The 25194-nt window shown below is 38.7% G+C and overlaps 1 protein-coding gene across 1 annotated transcript in view; it reads left to right on the top strand.

The window, feature by feature from the left end:
* PPP4R1 (protein phosphatase 4 regulatory subunit 1) overlaps positions 1 to 20055 on the top strand; it is a 73071-nt gene extending 53016 nt beyond the window's left edge. The window contains exons 10-18 of the mRNA XM_007957551.2: positions 4670 to 4842; positions 6190 to 6285; positions 8912 to 9097; positions 10998 to 11159; positions 13968 to 14068; positions 17514 to 17634; positions 17727 to 17861; positions 18720 to 18861; positions 19892 to 20055. Of these exons, the coding sequence (XP_007955742.1) occupies positions 4670 to 4842; positions 6190 to 6285; positions 8912 to 9097; positions 10998 to 11159; positions 13968 to 14068; positions 17514 to 17634; positions 17727 to 17861; positions 18720 to 18861; positions 19892 to 20055 (1280 nt within the window). The remainder of the gene's footprint in view (positions 1 to 4669; positions 4843 to 6189; positions 6286 to 8911; positions 9098 to 10997; positions 11160 to 13967; positions 14069 to 17513; positions 17635 to 17726; positions 17862 to 18719; positions 18862 to 19891) is intronic.
* Positions 20056 to 25194: the final 5139 nt, after the last annotated feature.

Genomic DNA, 25194 nt, shown 5'->3' on the forward strand with positions numbered 1-25194 from the left:
ATTTAACTGGCAGTTGGTCAGGTTTTTTTGTGGGTTTTTTTTTTTTTTTTAATAGTTTATTGGAGTATAGTATCTGTTAAGTAAAACTCAGCTTTTTGAATGGGCAGTTGTATAAGATTTGACCTTCATATAATTGCTATAGTGGTCAAAACATAGAATAGTTCCATCAGCCCCCAAGATTCCCTGTGTCACTTTCTAGCCAATCATTCCTCCCATACCCAACCTGAAAATAACTACTGATCTGTTTTCTGTCCTTATGATTTTGCCTTTTCCAGAAAGCCACATAAATGAAATCAAGAAGTATGGAACTTCTTTTAAAGTTGGGCACCATTGCTTAGCATAATGTATTTGAATTCCTTACTATGTATCAGAGGAGCTCTGGTAGCATAGTGCCTAAAGCACTTGACTGCTAACCGGAAGGCTGGCGGTTCAAACTCACCAGCCACTCCTCAGAAGGAAGATGGGGCAATCTACTTTCATAGTGATACTGCCTTGGAAACCCAAGGAGGGGTCGCTATGAGTCAGGTCTGACTTGATGGCACATGACAACAACAACAACAACAACAACTATATATCAGTAATTCATTCCTTTTACTTAATGTTTTCTGAAACAAGGGTAAGAACAGAGGCCAGAATATTTTCAGTAGACCAGCTCCTCTGTTTGTCACCTTTCACAGCAACCCTTTAACCCACTATTGTCAAGTAGATCAGGCCTTTCTTATGCAGCACCACTGTGTGGATTAGAACTGCCAACCTTTTTGTTAATCATCTAGCACCAGCCATTTGCGCCACAAAGGGAACCTCATCTATCATAGTAGATTATCATTATTTCTTTTTTATTTATTTATTTTTTTAAATTGTGATTTGGGTGAAAATTTACAGAGCAAATTCACTTTCCATACAGCAGTTCACATACATTTTGTCTCATGACATTGACTACAATTTACCACAATGCCAACAGCTCCCTTCCCACTTCCTCCCAATAGTTTACCTCTTCCCTGTGTCCATCCCTCCCTGCACTCCAGCCCCTTGTGCTGTCTCCCTGTGCATAAACAGCCCTTCTTTCTCCCATGATTGTTCTCTCCAAGGAGTGTATTTACCTCAGGTAAATGTTCAGTTCATATGCCTGTCTTTTGTTTGGCTGGAAGCCACCGGTGTGGGTTCAATTCCAGACCTGAAGGGCAGCTAAGGGCCATAGTCTCAGTAGTTCCACCAGACTCTATCAGACCAGCAAACCTGGTCCCCTCCATTTTTTTCCCCCAAATGATTTTGGGTTTTGTTCCACATTGTTCTCCCTCTCTATCCAGGATCTCCTACATAGATCCCCCTCCGAGTGGTTGACATTGGTAGCCAGGCACCATTGGGTTTTTCTGGTCTCATAGGTATAGGCTGCAGATGGCCTCGTGTACCAGTCACTAGGACTAATTGTTTCCATGAATCTTTGGTTTTCTTCATTATTCTTTACTCTGGACGAGGAGAGACCCATCGTTGCATCTAGATGGCTGCTTGCAAGCTTTTAAGATCCCAGTCGCTGCTCACCAAAGTAGGAGGTGGAACAGTGTTTTGTGTAGTATGTTACGCCAGTTGAGCTTACAGTAGATTATCATTATTTCTTAGGAAAACCTTACAGCTTTACTTTATTTGCTGCATTCCTTAATTGTTCCTTCTGGCATTGATTTTTGTCCCCCTTAGCCAGTATTTTACACTTTATGACAACTCGATGGTTTAGTAAATGCTGAGGTTTTTGTTTTGACTGACAAATGAGAATCTTCACTAGTATTTGTTTTTATAAGCCTCCCTCCAGTTCTTCCACTCTGCCACCCCCAAATTAGGAAAATTGAGGCACAGAAGATTATACTTGAAACAAAGGATATTAATGGTTAAGGATAGTCAAAAATGTCTTTTCAGTTTAAGTTGATCATCAATTTTAGTAGCTCAGTAGTTTTCTTTTTCTAATATGCCATTTTTATGGAGGAAAATATTGTCAACTATCCTTTGAGCCAGTTTGGGGAGCTGTCATTTTATTGTAGTATCTGCCAGTTCTCTGCACATTGTTACTGTCAAGACGCTTCTGACTCATGGTGACGCCATGTGTTACAGAGTAGAACTACTCCATAGGATTTTCTAGGCTGTAAGTTTTACAAAAGCAGATTGCCGAGCCTTTCTTCCACAGTGCAGCTGAGTGGGTTTGAACTACCGACCTTTAAGTTAGCAGCTGATTTCAAACCACTTGTATCCCAAGGGGCCTACTAGGCACTTAAATATTCATTGAAACATTGAATAAGCCACTTCACAGCTTTTTAGGACAAGTAAGCTAAAAGCAATGTGTCTATCTTGCTTTTTAAAAAGATACACATATACATAACTTTGTGTGTTAGGATATGACTTTGTCTCAGAAGGTGGCTAATACTGTTTGAGTTAAAATAATACTGTAAATTTATCAACTATAATTGAGAGATCTCCATGTGTATACAGTATTATAGTTTAATCTGTTGTATTTCAAATTCAGCCCTTACACCTGCTACAGTTTAAATTTGTCATTTTATTGAGTCTATATGGTGATACTTTCACAACATCTATTGATTGGTTTATTCATTCAGTAGTGTTTATTGAGTGTGTATTATGTGCCAGATACTATTCCTAGCTACTGACTATAACAACAGCAGCAAACCAGACAGAAATCCTAGACCCAAGGAGACAGTCGTCAATCACATAAGCTGCATATTGTGTCCTATGGCATTAAGTTCTGCAGTAAGACAGAGAGCAGGAAAGGGAAATAGGGATTATCAGGATTTGTCATAGAATTCTGCTGCATTTGATTTTATTGAAATCTGAGGTCATATTTAATTTATGTTAATTTAAATAACTGTGCCTTAATTTTTCATAATATTGAAAATGTGTTTTGAATTTTTAAAAGGCTTTGCCTTACTTTGTGTGCTTTTCATTTCTCATCCCAGCATGGTGGGTCATTTTGTTTTCCTCCGACTGCAGAAAATGTCAAACTTGTTCCAAGGCAGAGAGTTTTAATCCCAAACTGAAACTAAACTCTGCAGGTAGTAACTAAAGTCATGTTACATGTGTAAAATTTTTCCTGAAGGACAGTAAGATTGTAGGGATGGCCTTTACAGCCAGAGCTAAATCTACTAAATATACTGCCAGGATAAATCATTTTGGAGTTGAGTTTCAACATCAGCAAGCCTCTGTGTTGCGTTTTAGTCTCTGGTTCATAGATTCCAACCTCCATTGTAAATGAGTTGTAAGTTTTTCTTAAGACCTATGTTCTGATTTCAGCATTAACCAAGAGTAAGATTCCACCTTACTGTTTTCTGGCTGTAGAGTTTTAAGTGTCATGTATCAGTTTTCTGAAGCAGGTGGGTTCACAGTGTCACTAATGTAATGGTGAACATTAGCATGGACAAAATAAAGGCGAATAGCCCACCTAGAGATAAATGACTTATGTAAGGCACTGCCAAAGGCTCCAATACTTACTTCCCAGGGAAGAAGATTGGGATGTTCTCAGTATCCCATATTCACATAAACCCCAGCCATCATTTGATGCCAGACTCTAGGTAGGCAGAACTATAAAGTTTGAACAGTATTTTGAAAATACTGAAGACAAAACATTTTGATCTTTATATAACTCTCAGTTTCCTTTGAGTGCTCTGTGTGGTTTGGTTTTAGAAACTTAAAGATCCCCAGAGGAGGGGAGCTAAGTGATGAAAAAGATTAGTGCAAATTGTAACTGAAATTCTCAGAAAAATGAGATTACTTTCCTAACCTAGCAGAATGGAATCATGTCCTATATGTTTTATACCTTTGTTTCCAGGAACTGTTACTCTGATTGTTTTTCATATGGTCTTGAGTAGGATGGGTACACACTGACTGCTCTTTGTACTGAATAAATTTGAAATTAAAATGCTTATATTTTGAATATCCAGGTGGATTGTTACTAGGAGTAAATGTTGGGCTGAATTTCTTGTTTATTTGGAGGAAAGAAAGAATATTTTATCTTAACTTTTGAATCACCTTTACGAAGAAGGTGCATCACAAAATGTAGGCGTGTTGATTGCCAGGTTTAAGAACCACAGCTTGTTAAGTTGGCATATTGGTTTTGCTGCAAGCAAGACAGTGTTCATTTAGAGTGTCTGTCTTTGGGACCAATTACTAATGTTCAAAAAAGAAAAAATAAACTGGAATAAGATATGAGATGTTTAAATGTTACTGCAACAAAAATCTTTGTAATTACCATTATTTTATGTTGGCAGGGTTTGTGGGACTGCTCTTCTGCTAAAGTAGCTTAGTAAGTAAGTCTTGAAAGTTTGATTCATGCACTACCAAAACATAGTTAACTTGTACTGAAATTGACTTTTAATAAACTGGAGCTACCTCCGACAACTAGATAGCATTTCCCTTTTCATACTAACGCAGAATAATGTACAGTAGTGGATAAACATTTTTAATCTCATGAAAGCATATTAGTTTTCTACTCTTCCTCTTGAAGGACTAATGATTTACCATAGTAGAAAGTTGTTTTTTTTTTTTTTCCAGCTTTTTGTTGGCAGTGTCAAAACTGTTCATGTCAGTGATAATGCATAATGCAAATGGAGGAGAAGCTAAAGAATATTGTAGTTCTGTAGCTGAGTGGTTTTTTTTTTTTTTTTTTTTATAGCACAAGTGGAAGTGCTGTCTGCAGCACTGCGCGCCTCTCGTCTGGATGCTCACGAGGACACTGTTGGTATAGAGAAGAGAGGTGATCTGCAAGATGAACTGGGTATAAATGAGCTACCAAATATTAAAGTAAATCAAGATGATTCTGTGCCTTTAATCAGCGATGCCGTCGAGGTAACAAACTCAGTACAGTACTTATCAAACGAGCATTTTGAATCAGAAGTATGTTGTTGGGGGATAGATGTAGCTAATCACTTTCTAGTTAGTGCATACTGTGTGTTGCTGATTTTTCAGCTCTCCCTATTGCATAAAGTAAAAGTAGTTGTCACCACATCCTGCCTTAGTGACATTAGTGTCCTGTTAAATCCTTGGAAAGGTAAATCCCATTCCCGTCTACATGACCATTTTAGCAGCCTCAATGTTAATGTAGCTCACTGCAGTGAAATAGTCTTACTGGAAACAAAGCCCTTTATCAAGAATTATTAACTCTTCCCTTTTCTTTTTGGAGAGGTGCTTTGTTTCTGATCGGACCATTTCACTGCAGCAAGCAACACAGTATTCTGAGCAGAAGATCGGGACTTGAGGCCATGTTGCGGAGGGCCAGTGGCATTATCTGGACTCTGGAGTGTGAGGGTGGGTACTGTTGCTAGCATCATCTTTGATATGTACTTGTGGCTGTTCTATTTGATCCTTCTCTGGTTTCCTACTGCATCCCCATCAAGCCAGCATCATTTGATGTCAATATTCTTATTCCTTAATTACATAAATGGGAGAAGGAACACACTGATTGCCAGAATTAAATGAGCACATATCATAGTAGGTTGAATGAGAAGCTTAGGAAGGAGTGCCTACCCACATGTTGGGGATGGCAAGAGGGCTTTTCTAGTTTTAGTGTAGTTTGCTTTTTGTTAGATGACGTTTGGTATAGCTAAAAATAAGTGTGATATCGGTGCTTTAGAATGAAACCCCAACCGTTTATCGTCATTGGAGATTTCATTATTATTATATATCTGCACTTTAGAAAGCTTTGGTTTTTGTTTTGAGATTTTTGTTGTTTTCTTTCTGACCATTAAAAAATATTTGTGAAATGAGATGTTAACAGCCAAAACTAGAATCAGTAGACTAAAAAAACTGCAAATGACATTTTATGGCCTCTAATAAAGCAATGAAAAGAAACATCTGAACATTCTTTTATAAATAAGCTAATTTTAGATACTGGGACCCTTTCAAAATTACTTTTAAACTTCTAATTTCATTTTTTCTGAAATCCATTTCAAACATTTAGCAGCTTGGTCAGCAAATTTGATTTAAGGCAGGGGAAGTTCTTATGAGGTCTTAGGTATGTTTATAAACTTATAAAAACAAGCAGAATTTACATGTATTTATATTTTTAGGCAGTCTTGAAAGGTAAGTACTTTAGTGGTGGTGATGATGTGTGCCTATTAAAGTAACTTAATGTATTCTAAATGAAGAAAACTTCCAGACAGGACAAATTTTTAAGCAGATGTTTTTTCCTAACAGAATATGGACCCCACTCTTCGCTATATTCATAATGATTCAGACCTGAGCACCAATGGTAATTTTAGCCCTGATGAGGAAAGGAAATCTAAAGTACAAGTGAGTGACAAAAAAAATGTTTTATTTTTTGTGTGTGTTCTCAATTCTCCTTTTTTAAAAAGTCCATTTCCGACCTAATGATACCCTTTTTAATAACAGTTTTTAAAATATTAAAAGTAGTATATGTTATATTTTTGATAAGAAAATAGTAGAGAAACTAAAATGTAACCACAGGTTGTGGAAAACAGTGGTGCAGTGGCAGTGCCTGACCTCCTTGTCTAACTTCTCAAAGAGGAAAGAGAATCAAGGTCAGCATCAGCAGCCTATGGCTAATTGCTGTGAAGCTGAGTTCCATGTATCTCCTCTTTGCAACCTTTTTATCAATTCTTAAATCAGCCAACCCTCCTGTGGCACTCTATACTGCTCTTCTGGGTTCGATAATTTGTTGCATTGGCCAAACAGAACTCTCAGACTATACTCATAGATAACTAAAAGGTTACAATTCAAGATCAGAAATGACTCAGGATACAGGCAGTCCTGCCTCTCGAGGCAGTTTCTTGACCGTGCTCACGGGCAGGCCTTTCCCTGGCCCTCAGCCCCTTGGCCCTTTAGCTGCTCAGGCCTCTTGAGCCAGCCTGGTTACAAAGCTCTTTAGCCCCAAAGCACCCAACTCTGCCGGTAAGCCTCCTGCCCAAAGGCCCTCACGTCTCCCTCTTGTCAGTGAACCTAGCTCTTCCAATTTCCTGGAGACTCCCCAGTCTACAAGGAAGCTTCCTGCTCAAAGGCATTCAGCTTTCTTGCTCTGTGGGCCGAGAACCCCAACCCATTGTCTCCTGCTGGCCTTCTGGTTCTTCTGCCTCCGCTCCCACCGTTTTCTCTACTGCTGCTTCTCACCTCTCTCTCCTTGTCTCCAGTGTTACAACTCTGGGTCTCCTTGGTCTAGGAGGTTCTCATGCAGAGACCCAGAGTCTGGGGGATGCGTTCCACTCTCAGCTGTTTGTATTCATAGTTAGGTTGCCCTTTCCGCTTCTAGGAAATTGTTTTAAACCTAGTGGATGGCAAAACAGACCAATCTCCTTGTTAGGGTTCCATAACACCTTATTTGCATGGTTCCACCCCCTTAAATGTGCTATGCACCTTTATTAGCAAGCTGTCCAGTCCTCTTGAGTGGGTCACAGGCACCTTACCTGCATGGTCCCACCCCGTCATTTGGTGGGAGTTAGAAGAGCATGCAAGAAAGGCCATATAAATATGATCCATCACACTGCACTTGTCATCTTCCCCATGCCTGTGATCTCATTCTTCACTCAGAGTAACCACTGATCACAGTTCCTTCCTCTTATGTATTTCTTCACAAGTTTTTTGTGGGTATACAAACATATATTTATATATGTTTACACATGAACACACACACTCTTTTTTGTCATCCAAAGGCAAATAGAATCACGCCGTCCATCCTCGGTATCATGCCTGAGTTGCCAAGGATTATAACTTAAGCTCTATTTCAGAGATTAAAATGTGAAAAGATGGCTCATAGCCATTGGAAAGTGCCATCTATTGCAAATTGGTTTCCAGTTTCAGAAATACTAGCTGGGAAAATACGCACAGAGTAGAAGATTATTTAATATGATAGTGTAGATTTTGCCTTTCTTCTTTTCAAACATACCTTGATGCTCTTTCTATCTTAGCACATAAGGACTCTCTCACACTATTCATACCAGCATAGTTTTCTGTTATAAGAAGATAGCAATTTAAATACTTAATGATAATGTTTAGATACCTCTAGTACAAGCATTGAAGGAGCTCTGGTGGCTCAGTGCCTAAGGCATTTGACTGCTAACCAGAAGGTTGGGGGTTCAAACCCACCAGCTGCTCCACAGAGAGAAGATGGGGTGATTTACTTCCATAAAGATTTACCACCTCCGAAACCGAGTGGGGGTCACAGTGAGTTGGAATCGACTCAATGGCAGTGAGTTTGGTTTTTTGTTTGTTTGTTTGGAGTACACAGTGCTACATTCATCATGTTATATGTGCCTTTTGTTTGCTTGTAGGAATATATGTGTATTATTACTTGATGTAGCTTCCTCAGGTCAAATGGTGTATGTTCTTTATTTTTGTTTGTCCCATTTGTTTTAAATGAAATCAGTATTCATAGTATTCTGAAACATGATTTTCCCGACTTATATTGTAGATATATTTGCAAGTCCATACATATGGTTCTGTCTCATTCTTTTAATTCATTAATTAAAAAAAAAAAAAAAACAGGTAATCAATTTACATAGTTCAAAATTCAAGAAGTGCAGTGGGCATTCACCATCCACTTTGCATCCTCAGAAGCAACCAGTTTTCTTTTGTATGTTCTTCCAAAGCTGTGTTAGACATATATAAGCAAGACTTACATACACATTCTTCTTTTCCTCACAAATCATACAAATGGCTAAATGTATATATTTTTATACAGGATTGCTAAATTCAATCTAAAGAAAGCATTAAGAGTTGCTTTTTATTTGTTTATATGTATTTCCCTTAGCATATTTTTCCTTTTAGTTATTAGATACTAAAAATTTTGAGATTGGTTTTTCTGCAGTATTTGAATTCTGTGTTAATATCCATATAATTTCAAATGATTACCTAATTTATGTCTAAACTGTTACAGATACATTGTTGTCATCTCTTTCTTCATTAGGATGTTGTACCTCAGGCTTTACTAGATCAGTATTTATCTATGACTGATCCCTCTCGTGCACAGACAGTTGACACTGAAATTGCTAAGCACTGTGCTTATAGCCTTCCTGGTGTGGCCCTCACGCTGGGCCGGCAGAATTGGCACTGTCTGAGAGAGACTTATGAGACTCTGGCTTCAGACATGCAGGTGAGTAAAGCAGTTAAAGAATTAGCAAGTGCTTACTTACAGAAGTCACAGTGTTTTGTTTTGTTTTTTATTGTGGTTTGGGTGAAGCACAATGTTTTTGCCTTCTAAAATTTACTGGAATTTCACTTGATGCTCTAGCATGGACTTGGTGTTAAAGAAAATTGGGTAAGGACGAGCTTAAAAGTAATACCAGTGGACCCCCCCCCCCCTTTTTTTCTTTTCCTTCCATTTTTTCAGTTGGATCTTCACAGTTAGACTTTAAGCTTTTTATAAAGTGTTAGTAATTGTCATCACATTGTCAACATGCCAAATTTCTAACTTACATATGTGTTACTGTTCTAAAGTTTATTAGATTAATTCTTGAGAATATATGGTTTAATTCTCCCACTGGAAACAATATTTAAAATGCTTATTAGACTCTTACACTAGATCTCAAATGGTTTTTTAAAACCTTAGTAGAATATGATGGGATTATTAGTTCTGGGCCTTGAATGCAATGAACATTGGAGGACAGGTGGGAGAAGTTTGCAGTGTTTATTCTCTTTCCTGTCCCCGTACCACTTACCCTTCACTCACCCCAGAAGAAAACAAAATATAATATGTTTACCTAGGTAATTTTATCTTGATATCCTGTGACTTTTATTTGGCTTTCTTCCTAGGTTTTGGTGGCTTAACCTCTACTGTTCGGTCTAGTTTCTCCTATATTCTAAAATTTACCCCCCCTACACACCCCCAGCAAAATAATAATTATAATAAATAGATAAATAAATAAATGTTACCTTAATCTCCTAGTTACTAAGAAAGCAGTCTGAATAGACTGATTTGTACTGAAGCATGGATGATTGGTTGATTTTCCATTAAATTGCTTACTGATGTGTTTTTAAAGGAATTAGTACCTTGACTCAGCAAGTTAGAAGTTGGAAATAATCTTACAAGAGCATATAATTTAAATTCCTCCTCTGACCCTTGAGATTACGTAGCTGGTGCCCAGGTGAAGTGACCTCATGTGTTCACACAGTTATTAAGTGGTACATTTGGGAATAGAACCACAAAGGACCAATTGCCATAGAGTACTTTATCCCTGAATATCAGTGCTTTGCAGTCTTGATTCCACGTAGCTCTGAGGGGTTCCTGTGGGATGCCTTGGAGTCACTGGGAAGGCTGTGAATGAGATTCTATGCATTCTTTGCCTCCCTACCCTCCATCAGAGCATCTCTGTTTTCGTATGTTTTATATGTTGAACTTTAATACAAAATTTTATTTGTAGATTGGGTTCTGGTATTGGGGATAAAATAACACTTTTGCTCTAATTCGCAGGGTAAAGTTTTAGGCCAAGTAAACAATGTAAAAATTTTTTAATTCATGTAATGTGGAGAAAAAAATGTTTTTAACTTAAAAGGTACTTAAATACACAAGATGTTTCTGTTTAACAGTTCTTTCCAGGGTTGTAAGCAAAAGCGTTTCCTATTCCTATAATTTCTTAAATTGCTAATTCCTTGGAAACAAGTTTGTTCTTGTTACTGAATGCAAGGTAGACTACAGGAATCTGAAGAGGAACAGGAAAGTGGGAATGGTTCCAGCTAGCCTTTGGTATGTGTGGAACATCTATAATTGTGCAGAGAACTACAAAAGCTGTGTTATTAGTGATTTCCAAGCATTTTTTTTCCTTCATAAATGCAAGGGAGATAACATGTACTTTTAGGGCTTTAAATTTTTTTGTCAAGTTTTGATACATGGTAAACCTTCAAAATTTGGTGTCTGTTATCACTGTTATTACTTGTGTTCTGATTTAATTTTTGAGATCATTAGCGTTCAGGTATAAATTAAGTTTCATATATAGTGTAACGTTAAAATACAGTTTGTGTTTAGATTACTAATGCAGTTGTTTTTATTTTTCCAGTGGAAAGTTCGTAGAACTTTAGCGTTCTCCATCCATGAACTTGCGATTATTCTTGGAGATCAGCTTACAGCTGCAGATCTGGTTCCAATTTTTAATGGATTTTTAAAAGACCTTGATGAAGTTAGGATAGGTGTCCTGAAACATTTGCATGATTTTCTGAAGGTAATTTTAAAAAAATGTTTTTGCATAAAAACATACTGATATTTCCACTGAATCAAATTTTGATTTTCTGCTATCACCAGGATAGCATCACTTCTGAAGTTCTTTGTAAGAAAACGAGGAGCCCTTGTGGCACCATTGGTTAAATGTTCTGCTGCTAACTGAACTCATCAGCCACTCCGCAGCAGAACAATTACAGCCTTGGAAACCCTATGGGGCAGTTGTACTCTGTCTTCCAGGGTTATTATGAGTCAGAATCAATTTGACAGCAACGATTTTTTTATATAAGAAAATATAACCATGAGCTGATGGTGAGATGTGACTCAAAAGAAGAAATAGTCCCATTCTGATCGTTTTGCTGTTGTCATTTTAACTTTAAAATAGTAAAAAGCGAATTTCATTTTTAAATTATGTTAGATAATGGTTACAAACATGCCTTTTTTATTTTTTAAATTCTTGAATAAAGTATATGTAAAAAAAAAAGATGAATGAACCTTAAGCTTGGAGGCTTTATTTGTGTTTCAGGAGTCAGAGAATTGACCTTTAGCCTCATTCCTTTCATGTGGAATCACCGAAAGTGAACCACCCTGATTTTTTGCATATTTTTTCATCCTGAGCATACTACTATTTCTTACGTATTAGCCTTGAAATTGGCATTCTCACACATAGTTCTGAATTATGAGTTATAAAAGTGGTTATAATCCTACCCAAAAGTAAATTTTACTAAAAAATATTGATACCTTATTATTATGAGTTACATACATTAGGAAGAAATTTCTTTGAGGCTTACTTTCTCCTTTCCCTGCCTCAAACCTGAAATCACTTCTTGGAGACCCCTGATCCCTTTTGGTGGAAAATGGTACTTAAAAACGAAGATCTGGGTACTACACGTGCTTGTTGCAATCTACTGGGGCTTTTTTGTTTTATTTTAGGCTATTTTCAATGCATCAGTGCTGGGAGATTTTATCTTTTAAATTAGCGAGTCTGTATCAGTAGCGCCACTTTCAATCTAATACTATTTCCTCTCCTTTGTTCAGTTCACATTTCTTTCTTTGCTCTTGCACAGTAATAAAAACCCAGTTTCCAACAACATTAATGTATTTATTCATTTGTTTAGTTCTATGATGTATATGAAATAGTTTCAGAATTACTCCCCCAGTACTAATGCTGATCAAATCAACTCATGCTTAAGATTTTTTCTTGTTGTTTAACACTTTCTCTCCTTAGAATACACTCTATGAAGATGTATGATCACAGTACTAAGTAAAAAACAGCCTTTCCCCCTTTCTGTGATTGTGTTACCTATTTGATGTACAATTAGGTTTCTTTGTTTCTGTTTATATCAAAATACACGTTTTTTCCCATTTTGATTATAAATCTACTTTTACCTAAGTGGAGTAAATTTCTTTATATTTTTTTCACTCAGTAAATACTTATTAAATACTTGTATGTGCCAGTCAGAGTGTCATTCACTGAGCCTGAGTATATAAATATAACAGCATAATCTGTCTTCAGAGTTCGTGGCCGGACCTAGGGCCATGGTCTATTGGGACAGCTGGGTCAACTGGCATTATTTATTTATTTAATATTTTACTATGTTTAGGATGAAAGATTACACATCAAATTAGGTTCCCATTTAACAACTTTTACACAGATTATTCAGTGATACTGGTTACATTTTTCACAGTATGTCATCATTCCCATTCATTCCATCCTGCTGCTACTATTTATAGTACTCTAGTTTCTCTGCCCTCTTACCTTCTCATCTTTACGTTAAAGTAACTTTTGACTATTTGGTCTCATAAGGATGATTTTTTTAAAAGAGCTCATTAGCTCATAGGTGATAGTGGTATTGGTCTCTGTTTGTCTGGCACAAAAGAGAAAGAAGGAAACCGAGGAACAGAAGGAACTGGACTATAGGACTAATTGTCTGTATGAACCATTGACTCCTTCCTCTTTGAAACCAGAACTAGATGGTGTCCAACTACCACTACTGAACGTTCTTATTGGGGACATCCTGATAAAAAGGGAGAAAAAATGTGTAGCAGAACTTTATATTCTTAAAGAATCCAGACTTACTGGACCTGTTGAGACTGGAAGAGTCCCCAAAGACCAGGGCCCTGAGTTGCTCTCCAAACCTTGAATTGGAACCACCCCCAGAAGTCACCTCTAAGTAACAGTTTAGCCCCAAGAGTAAAGATTGTCACCCTTGAATATTGAGGATTTTTTTTTTAATTAAATAAGACACCAAAGGGACAACAGCTATTTTAAAGCAAAAATGAGAAGGCTGGGAGTGCATAGAGTTTAAGTAAATGGAAATTAAACAGCAAAAACAGGAATAAGGAGAATGTTGACACAATGTGAAGAATATAACCCGTGTTCCTGATAATTATGGCTAGGAACTGTTGAATGGAAGTGGGTTTTACTATGTATATTTCCACCAAAAGTGAAATTAAATACTTAAAAAGAAAAATGTTTACAGTAATGAGAATATCCTAAGAGTAAAATGGTTTTAGTACTGTAATGAAGCTACACCCAAGGTATGGTACGGTACAGTTCAGTGAAGGTCACCAACAGGCTCAGAGGACAAAGATTTCAAAAGATGATGATGAGTCTTGATACCAAATAGGAATTGTTCAGGGAAAAATGAACTTAATACTAATTTTTTAAATGATTAAATATGGGTACTATCGCTTCTCCTTCAGACAGAATAACCATTTTACATAATGTCCATTTAGAAACAGCCTAGTAAAAGAATTAATGTTTATTTATACCTTATTTTTGTAAATATTTTATATTTTATTTCTTCAGCTTCTTCATATTGATAAAAGAAGAGAATATCTTTACCAGCTTCAAGAGTTTTTGGTGACAGATAATAGTAGAAATTGGCGCTTTCGAGCTGAACTGGCTGAGTAAGTTCTAATAGTTCGTTAGGTTATGTTTTGGAGAGATTTGTATTTACTTCATTTTTATCCTTTTCAGGTTTCTTCCTTTATGTACATTCAAATTTCTGTTAGATAGCCTATTCCTTTAACTTTCCTTATAAAACTGATCTGCTGGCCACGACTGGTAATGTATACATACCCTAAAACATACTATTAGTGATATTTAATGCATTCACAGTGTTTTCATCACCTCAAAAGGAGAACCTGTTCCCATTAAGCAGTCACTCTCCATTTCTCCCTTCTCCCTAGTCCCTGGCAACCAGTAAGCTGCTTTTTGTGTCTATAGAATTGCCTCTTCTAGATATTTCATATAATTGAAATCATACAATCATACTTTTGTGTCTAGCTATTTCCTATTTAGCATATTACTTTCAAGGTTTATTAGTACTTATATTACTATATAATATATTAGTAATTATTGTTAATATATAATAGTATATATTAGTCCTTAGCTTATTTTAAAATTGAGTTGTTTTGTCTTTTTGTTACTGAGTTGAATGAGTTCTTTATAGATTCTAGATTCCATTTTCATTTTTATAAGCTATTTTTGCTGGTTATATAATTTGCAGTTGACTGTTTTGGAGAACTTTAAAGTTTTCATTCCGTTGAGTTGCACAGCTTGCCCAGCCTTTGACAAGAGATTCGTATCATTGACCTTTTTACATGTCGTGTATCTTTCCCTCTGGCTTCTTTCAAGATTTTCTCTTTTTCTTTGATTTTCAGCAGTATGACTAGAATGTATGTGTGTCTAGATGGTTTTGTTTGTGTTTAGTATTATTGTTTTTTGTTTCTGTGGTGTTAAACCTGCTTGAGGTTCTTTGAGTTTCTTAGCTCTGTGTTTGATGTCTTTCATTGTTTTTTTTAAAAAATCCTGGGCTAATTATCTTTTCAGATATTTCTGCCATGTAATTCTTTCTCTTCCTTTTGAACTCCAGTTACATGTGTGAGAGATCATTTGATATTGTTCCACACCTTTTACATACTATGCTAGAGGTTTTTTTTTTTATTTATTTTATTTTTAAGCCCTTTTGTTTTTGTATTCTTATTTTGGCTAATTTATCTTGACCTTTTTTCGTGTTAGGAGCCTTGGTGACATAGAGATTAAGTGCTCAGCTGCTAACTTGAAAGGTCTGCCATTCGAACCTACCAGCCATTCCAGAGGAGACAGATACGTCATTCTTTGTCCAATATAGCAGCTTTGGACACCTTGTGGGTCAGTTCTGTGCTGTCCTTCAGGGTCACTATGAGTTAGACTTGATTTTGGCAATGGGTATGGTTTGATTTGTTTTGGGCTATTTTCACGTATACTAATTATTTCTTTTACCCTGTCCAGTCTCCTGATGCACCTGTGAAAGGAATTCTTCAGCTCTGATAACATTTTTTTTTTAGCATTTCCATTTGACTCTTTATCATAATTTCTGCTGAAATTCAGTCTACTGAAGTATCCATTTATTCATGCTATTTTTCTTTTAGGAGCTCTGGTAGCATAGTGGCTAAAGCACTTGACTGCTAACCAGAAGGCTGGCGGTTCAAATCCACCAGCCACTCCTCGGAAGGAAGGTTGGGCAATCCTACTTCCGTAGTGACACTGCCTCGGAAACCCAAGGAGGGGTCGCTATGGGTCTGGGCTGACTCGACAGCACATAACAAAAATTTTTCTTTTACAGAAAAAGATTTTTCAACAATTTTTTTTTTTTAAGCCCTAATTTATTAGTTCTAATATCTAGGTCATCTCTGAGTCTAATTCATTTGTTTGCTTTGTCTCTGGACAGTAGAGGTATTTTTTTTTTTTTTCTTTTTGATGTGACTCCTAATTTTGATGAATGCCAGATAAGATGTGTAGAAAGTAGAGACTGTGTTAAATATTAAGTACTCATGGTTGTAAATGGGCATGCCTTCTCTTCTGCTATTAGTGTGGAAGGTTCAATCAGTCTGGCCAGAACTCAAGGCTCTGGGTTTTGTTACTGCTGTGGTTACTTTCTGTGCACCACAGGCTTTAATTTTTCTAGTGGTGGGCTACCATTGCCTTTTGCTGAGTGTGGGGGCTTAGGGTGCTGGTAAGGTTTTCCCAATGTCCATATTCCATCCTCACCTTTCAGCATTTCTTACACTGCTCTGTCACAGTAGAGTCTCTTGCCCTTTCCCTAGCTGTAGACTAGTGGTAGGCTCCTGTTGAGGGAAGGATGATTCTCTATAATCTTGGTTCAGCTTCAGTCTTTGGGAGGGCCTGTGCACCTGGGCTTTCTCAGAGTTCCTGCCCTCTCCCTATGGCGTCCAATCTCTGCCTTCTATCTGTGGTTAGTCTTGGGCAGGATTTCCTGTCCCTTTCCCAGCTGTAGACTTTTGGCTGATTATGTAGGAACTTGCCTCAAGAAGGTTTCCTTCCCACCCCACCCATCCTGAATAAAGAATATTTTCATCTGTGCTTCCCCCAAGCACAATATGTCTTTCCTCGTGCCAGTGGGATGGTGGGCTGTGCTGCCCCTCCACCAGTGGCCTAAAGGTTTTTACTTTGCGTAAGACAGGAGCCCAGGGAAATGCACAGTATTTCATGCCTGCCTGCCAGAGGACTGCTTTCTGGTTTCCAGTCCTGACTCCATATTTTCTTGTGAGAACCCAATGGAGGTTGATGGGAAAGAGTTTACAAATGACTCTCTGGAGCCCCCAGCTATTCCATACTGCTGTGCTAGCCCCCACTTGACCTTTGGTTCATTTCTTGTCATCTTGTGTGGTGGCCAGTGCCTCTTCTGCCCATGTTCTGCAGTAGGTGAGTCAGTCATATGTCACATCTCTCCTTGGAGAGGGGCTTGTTCCACTTTGAAAATTAAGATTTTTCTGTGTTTTGCAATCTCAACTCTCTTGTGAGCTCAAGAAACATTTGGTAGTTTATCTAGCTTTTTTTCGTTGTTAAGGTCAGAATGCCATCTTTGTAATTTCCTGAATCCCAAGCAGAAATTGAAGTCTTATTTGGGACTTTTGTTTTGAATTTGTATGTTAGAAAATAGAGTTGATAAATATGTCTCTCCCTTGTAAGTTTATGTTTATGAATACATATCTATCCCTATGTTTCCTGTATTCGTGTTTATGATTCACTCCCTGCTGATTAGAAATATCATATACATAAGATCTGAATTGCAAAAATCTGTCATATCCAGGTTTTTGAGCACATTGTGAGCAATTATTATGGAAAAAGTCATTTTGCAGTTGCACATACTAGAAGATACTTGCTCTGCTGCCATCCCTGTGGACCACCACATTTTCCTCACATCCTAAGGGGAAGGAAATACTCTCTGAACTTGCATAGTGTTTAAATGGCATTTCCAAATTAACAGAGATTAGCATTCTGTGCATAAAAGACCTGTTTTTTTTTTCTTTTAATTTTTATTGTATTTTTTATAATTTGTTTTTGTAGACAGCTGATTTTACTTCTAGAATTATACAGCCCCAGAGATGTGTATGACTACTTACGTCCCATTGCTCTAAATCTCTGTGCAGATAAAGTTTCTTCTGTTCGTTGGATTTCCTACAAGTTGGTATGTATTAAACTTTTTAAATTTTAGATCAGCAAAACTGTAATATTCTACAGTGGAAGCTATTTCTCAATTCTCCATTTTAACACTCCTAGGTTAGTGAGATGGTGAAGAAACTGTACATGATGACACCCCCAACATTTGGAGTCGACCTCATAAATGAGCTGGTAGAAAATTTTGGTCGATGTCCCAAATGGTCTGGTCGACAAGCCTTTGTCTTTGTCTGCCAGGTAAGCAAGACACTAGATTCACCTTTTTCTCACCAGTTTCTCCCCTCAAACTGTTGTTTTTTCTTTCACTTCCTGCCCCTCTCTCTCTCACACCCTCTTTCTTATCCTTAAAGACTAGAACTTTGGCATCTGGCTCTTTATAGGATCACCTACCTACTCCTTCAAAGTTGACTATCTGTCTCATTCTTCCTCTTGAGTTTTACCTGCCCCTTCCTTTATTCCTCTCAGTCAGCTGAGCTCTTTAGAAAACTGGTAATATACAGTAAGCATCCACTAGAGGGTGTTCAGTGTCTGGCCCATTGTGTAAAGGTGAAAGTGAAAGTGACTATGAAAACTGCAGGCCTCTGTGTAGCTGTTTCAAAAATATGTGTGTGAGAGAAGTTAATTATGTAATTTTTGTTTTTGAATTCCCAAGTACCTGAAAATAATGGTTTAAAAAGCAGTAACTCAGAAGGAAGATGGGGCAATCTACTTCCGTAGTGATACTGCCTCGGAAACCCAAGGAGGGGTCACTATGAGTCTGGTCCTACTCGACGGCACATAACAACTATTATTTGTAGCACTTAGGTTGTTACTGGGAGCTCTGGAAGCATAGTCCCTAAGGCATTTGAGTGCTAACCAGAAAGCTGGCGGTTCAAACCCACCAGCCAGTCCTCAGAAGAAAGATTGGGCAATCTACTTAGTGATACCACCTCGGAAATCAAAGGAGGGGTTACTATGAGTCGGATCTGACTCGGAAGCATATAGTTTGGTTTTTTGGAAGTTGTTACTAAAACATTTTGTTAATTAATATTTTAATAGCCTAACCTTGTAGACTGAATTTATGAAGAAATCTAAAGCGATTTTTTCTTTCACCAGACGGTCATTGAAGATGATTGTCTTCCCATGGACCAGTTTGCTGTGCATCTGATGCCACATTTGCTCACCTTAGCAAATGACAGGGTCCCAAATGTCAGAGTGCTGCTTGCAAAAACATTGCGACAAAGTCTGTTAGAAAAAGGTAAGGTAGGTGACTCTATTATAAAAAGTGTATGCAGAGGGGAGGTGAGATTCATAAACATCATTGAATAGATAAATGTCAAAGCAGAAAATAAGTATTTTCTTATGACTATAAAACCATATAAAGCCTTTGTAAGTGGCTTACCTGTCATGGGCCCTTGATGTGGAGGCTGGGAGGTATGTTGGTTTTCTTCTGCTCCTCTCCATGCATCAAAACCAAACCCCTTGCCACTGAGTCGATTCCAACTCATAGTGACCCTGTGGGACAGAGAAGAACTGCTCCATAGGGTTTCCAGGGCTGTAAATCTTTACAGAAGCAGAGTGCCACATCGTTCTCCTACTAGCAGCTGGTGCGTTTGAAATGTCAACCTTTCGATTAGAAGTGGAGCAGTTAACCACTGGCATCACCAGGGCTCCTTTGTGTTCATCAAGTGGAAGACATGCTTCATAGTGTTTGCTTTGATGCCAGTTATAAGCCCCTCACAATTTAGGTTTTATTTATTGTAATCCCCTCCCCTAAAATGCCTTACAATTCAATAGCAGACATTCAAGAATAAAAGTAAATTATTGTTGTTTCTTTTTCCTCCTTTGGGATTCATCTAAATTTTATTTAATAATAGTTATAATGAAATGGCTAAAGAAGATTATGGTTTGGTTTGAGAGAGAGAAAAAAGAGAGAGTGTGTGTGTATGGCAGAGAGGGGCTGTTTGGAGGTGTTTTTCCTTTTACTTAACTGATTAATACCTAACAAGTATAATGGCTTTGATACACTTTTTAGCTTAATACTGCTTAACAGCCTTTTAATATCATGAGATTTAGCCTGTCATAAATATAATCAAGATCTTCTAACTCTATATTTTGGAATTTTTTCATTTAACATGATTCGATTTGGAATACTGTTATCATTCAACATAGCTTGTTTACACCTGTAGCAAAATTGTGTTTTATAGTGACTCAGAAATTTTTATCCTTGATAAAAAGTATGAAGTGTTAGACTCATTTTATTTATATTCTGTACTTCTCATTTATAGAATATTTCTTAAATTCAGCCAGCTGTCATCAGGAAGCTGTGGAACAAACAATTATGGCTCTTCAGATGGATCGTGACAGTGATGTGAAATACTTTGCAAGCATTCATCCTGCCAACACCAGAATTGCTGAAGATGCCATGAGCACAGCTTCTTCTACTTACTAGAAAGCTTGACTCTCAATGTCTCTCCTGCTTACTAGAGAGCCGGGTTCTACAAGCGCTTCTCACATGTATGATCTGGGGCAGCCTTTCATGAAGGAGGAAAGACCTTCCTCTCTTACCAGACCTAATTGCAGGTGAAAGTCACCTACACCTGATACCAGGGATTTTAAGAGTCAAGAGAAAGTACAACAAACACTATTAATCTCATCTTGACTTTAGGGAAAATAATTTCTCAGAGGATTATAATTGTCACCGAAGCCTTAAATCCTTCCGTCTTCCTAACTGAGTGAAACTTGAATTGGCAGAGCATTTTCATTTTGGAAGGGATGAGATCCCCAGAAATCTGCATTTCTCCTGGCTTTATCTAACGACCTATAAATGGAGTGTTTTTAGGGCCAAAAGGCAGAGGGGAGCCGGGATGTGAGAGACCTGCAGTATCTGCTCTAAATGCTTTACCAGGCAAGGACATGTTTGGGTTCTGTGGCCTGCTGCCCAGCCCATCCCTACGTGTGAATAGTTTTTGATGTGTGTAAATGGGAAGAGGAGATTTTGTTTGATTTCTCCTAAGGGCTTGATGCTAACACTAAAGTAGAATCTGATTTTAACTCTTAAATGCAGCATATTGCTGTACACATTTACATAACTATGTACGTCCTGATGTTTTTTGTTTTTTGTTTTTTCATGCTGGTCATGATCTGAAGGAAATTTATTAGCACGTATACTGTATGTCAGGTATTTTTAACTTCATCATGATCAGCTCTGAGGTGCAGCTTTTTCTTCACATACTGTACATATCTGTGACCACTCTTGGGAGTGCTGCAGTCTTTAATCATGCTGTTTAAAACTGTTGTGGCACAAGTTCTCTTACTTGTCCAAATAAAATTTATTAATAAGATCTATATGGAAAGATATATACACTTTTGATTGTTTTCTAGATGTCTGCGAATAAATGCAATTTGTGACCTGTATTAATGATTTAGTATAAAATGGGGAAAACAAATTAAAATATTTGTCCTTTAAGTAGTTCAGTGGTTTTTTTGAAATCTGTCCATGTTCAAGTGGGCAGGTGTTTGGCTTTTGGCACACAGCAGAGGCACCACTCGGTGCCAGTCCCCCAGCCTCTGCTGTGGGGCCCCGTCAGGGGGAGTGTGAACAGAATACTTGTCTTGGGACCTTGACTGGGCCATCATCTGCAGACTGAGAGTGGAATCATTGATTCTGGGTTTGTGCTGAAGCTCTGAGATAAAGCAAAGCTTCACTGAGGCTTGATTTCTTCATCTTTAAAATGAGAAACAGTCAACCATTAGCCCTACCTCCCACCAAGTTTTGCAGAGAAATGAGGTGGAGGCACTTTTGTATATCTCTGTGTCTAAATGTTGGATGCTATTATAAGCCAGGCTGGAAAATCCTTGGCACATCTGCATCTATAATTTTTGGTTTTACTGAGCTGGCTAAGCCTTTGGGCTCGCAGTCAGTCAGTAAATTCTTTTGAACCCTGATAATATACCTGTCACCACTGGAGAAATAGATGAATAAATTGGCAGGTCTCGGGCAATGAATAAAACAGAAGGAGAGGAGGGTGGGAAAGGCTGGTGGTCACAGAAGGCATCTGAAAGTGGCATTAGAGCTGAGAAGGGAAAGCCTGGGGGCGTGGCTTGCTGACTTGACTTAGCCTGATTTGTGAGGTCTGTGTTCTCTGCTGTTGATTATAATACTCCTCTGCACTCCAAGAATTTCAGTTTAGTAAATTACATTAGGATCATCTACTAAGAACCCTGGTTTGTTTGTTTGTTTTTATAGCAGTAGTAATGATAACTTGTATTTTGGAACAAAGAACTTTTTAATTCAGGCTTAAGAGTATCTAGACCACCTGTAAAGTTAAAATGAACAGGCCAGTTCTTATACTCTGTAGATGTTATGCTCCTGTTTATTATACCAACAGACATCTTCAGACTCCCTGTTGGGTATTACAGTGCTCCCTACACTGAGCATTTTAGTTATCAATGATAGTGAATACAAGAAGGCAGCCACATTGTTTAATAGCATAATATAATGCAATGTAGTAATTCCCAGTTTGAGTAACCTCTAATGAAATTCAAAATATGAAAAAAAGGTTAGAATATCACCTCTTTAAATTTCAGCTGTTTATTTAGTAGTTACTTTGGTAATACTAAGGAGTTCTGGTGGCTTAGTGGTTAAAGTATATAGCTGCTAACCAAAAGGTCAGGAGTTTGAACCCACCAGCCCTGTGGGAGAAAGATAAGGCTGTCTGTTACCATAAAGATTTACAGCCTTGGAAACCCTGTGGGACAATTCTACTCTGTCCTATAGGGTTGACATGAATCAGAATCAACTTGATGGAAGTAGGTTTGTTTTGGTTAGATGGTAATACTGTGATAGTTGCCCTAATGAAAACTAGTTGAGGTGTGACTTCTGCTTTTTTCAGGCATGTTATGGGACAGCAGAAACAGAGCTGACCATGAGAAGCAGGGGTTGGACCCCTAAAGACAGCAAGGCTACTGGAACCAAGTGGTGGCCTCTCATGAGATGGATCAAAGGTAGAAAATTAGACCGCCAAAAGAAAGCAGTGTGAGACCAGCAAATGCAGCAGTTGCTTGGAAAACCCCCAGAAGGTGAAAACAAAAACAGCAAATCGATTAGTACTCAAACTTTTAATTTCACAATATACAAATGAATAAAAGTCATTATAATTATGTCCACTGCTAATCTTAGAAGATACTCAGGTGTCTCATCAGACTTTTAAATAAGGGTGAAGAGGAAAAATTAAAATAGCTCATGCCTTAGCCCGCGTACTTGCTTAATGCCAGGTTCTCCAGTCCCTTCTCCCTGTCCTCCGCCCCCTCCCCACACCCTGTGTCCTTGCAGCAAGGGGCCTTGCTTCCCAGTGCTGTGTAACTCATGGCTGTGGTACTGGACATGGTCTTTGCAGCCCTTCTGAGTCAGAGAAGTGTCTTTCTTTGAGTGTCTGTTACTGAGTGTGCTAACCCCAGGGAGCCAGACTTCTGATTGATCACTCAGAGCAGTTAGTGGGGTGAATATGACCCTTGTCCTGAAGACAGAGATGCTTCTGCAATGCCAGAAGTATTTGTAGTACTCACTCAGAATTGGCCAGTACCGTGTTCCTGAGACAACCTCCATGAATGACGGCACTGATGTCCCAGAGATGCCTAGACTTGCGCAGTCTGCTTGTGAAGCACCTGCCATAGGTGGCTGCAGTGTGCTGGGCAGTCAGTGCCTCTAAGCTCAGGAGGTGGCTGCAGTGCCACTTGTTGACCTGGCCTACTGGACGCTGAGTAGGACTGAAGGAAAGTGTCAGCAACCATATGCCCACGTGTCCCAGTGGCAGCTCAGGAAAGGCTGGGGCCAACGTTTGGGAGGCCAGGCATGAAAGTGACAGGCTGTAGGAAAAGCTGCTGCATCTCAGGCACTGGGAGGGAGGCAAGTGACTCCTTCCTTGTATGGTTATGTTTCTGTGCAAGAATCCGGAGAGTGAGGGGAGCAATGAGGGAAAGGAAAAGAAGGAAATTCCCAGCAACTCAAACCAAGCAAGTCACCTCTTAAAATTCCTCTGACTTAACGCCAGAGGAAAGTGAAATAATTGAGTCTGGAAATAAATGTGAAAAAGCAACACTTTGTGGTTTCTCTTGTCTTTTTAATTCTGCCCGAAGTTATAAACTGCCATCATGGTAGTCGTATGCTGTCAGGCAGGGCTGTGGGGAATGGTCAGGCCCTTGGTGGGAGCTGCCAAGGGCAACATCTGCTGGGGACCCGTCCTCCCTCCACGTCAGCGCCTGCATTTGATGACCCTGTAGATGGAACAGCACCCTGGAAGGATGGTGGCTGGGCCCCTCCTCATGGGTGTTTACAGTGGTCTTCAGATGGGCAGCCAGCATCTGCAGGACAGGGTCTAAGTAGAAACGCTGATCCTGTCTGAGGTGAAGGATGAGGAAGGCTGCCCACACTTCATCCTCCACCATCAACTCTAAACCAAACTCACTGCCGTCAAGTTGATTTGACACGTAGCAACCATTCCCTGGGTTTCTGAGGTGGTGTCTCTACGGAAGTAGATTGCCCAGTCTTCCTTCCGAGTAGTGGTGGCTGGTGGATATGAACTGCCAGCCTTTTGGTTAGCAGTCAGATGCCTTAAGCACTACGCCACCATCAACTCTAGATAAGGTAATTCTGTCTGTGAGTATGTGACCTCATAGAGGTTTTGGTTGGTTGTAAATTTAAACATCCAGCAGGGGTGCTCCCATGTGGGTGATAACTCCTGCAGGGGACACAGCTAGATGTACACCTTTGCATTTCATCCAGTTTTCAGTCATTATGTTTTATGGTGCAGCTGGAAGTTTATTTCTACCAAGTCTTAATTTTTATGAGTTTAAATTTTATAAGTATTGATACTTGCAGTTTCAATCAGTATTTTACCATAGGTATCTTTCACCCTTGTCAGTGTTATTTAATGTTAATACCAATAATTGTTATTAGTTGAATAAAAGACTGATATATTTTTAGATGTCATTTGAGAATATTGTGAGGGTTCTCACCAGGTGCTGAGTGAGCCTACTCAGTCTAGCGTCCTGCCTCTCATACCCACATACCACTTGGCCAAGAGTTGATGGTCAGCCAAGGTCTTGTGACTCGGCTTTCTCTGACACTGCCATGTTAGCCTCTCACTGAGAACTCAGCAGGAAATGTTTGAGGGAAGGAGGGACAGTCCATTAGCATGGGCAGTGTTTCACAGGGGCTGCTGGGTGGAAGAAGAGTGCACACAGGCAAAAGGGGCCCCAGACTTGGCATCTTGGGCTGCAAGGAAAGGGATGTCACGAGTGGGGACAGGAGTGCGTCTACCAGATAAAACCTGCCAACTACCTTCTTTTGGCCTTTCCTTGGGAGATTTTCTGGATTTTGCCTTTGTTTTTTGCCTTTTCAGCTCTGTAATGAAACGGTCATTTAGAATGGGACTCATGTTGGTGTGCGTTGCAATCTGGAGTGTTAAGATTCAGGTTCTGATTCAGGAGGTCCAGGATGGCACCTAAAAGCCAGCGTCCTTCACAGGAAAAACAGGGTGACATCTTTGAATAGCAAGATCTAGCTTGTTTTTTCACATTAGTTTTTCTA

This window comes from Orycteropus afer, unplaced genomic scaffold, assembly GCF_000298275.1.
Source record: "Orycteropus afer afer isolate SDZICR_OR568_19922 unplaced genomic scaffold, OryAfe1.0 scaffold00757, whole genome shotgun sequence".
Taxonomy (NCBI): domain Eukaryota; kingdom Metazoa; phylum Chordata; class Mammalia; order Tubulidentata; family Orycteropodidae; genus Orycteropus; species Orycteropus afer.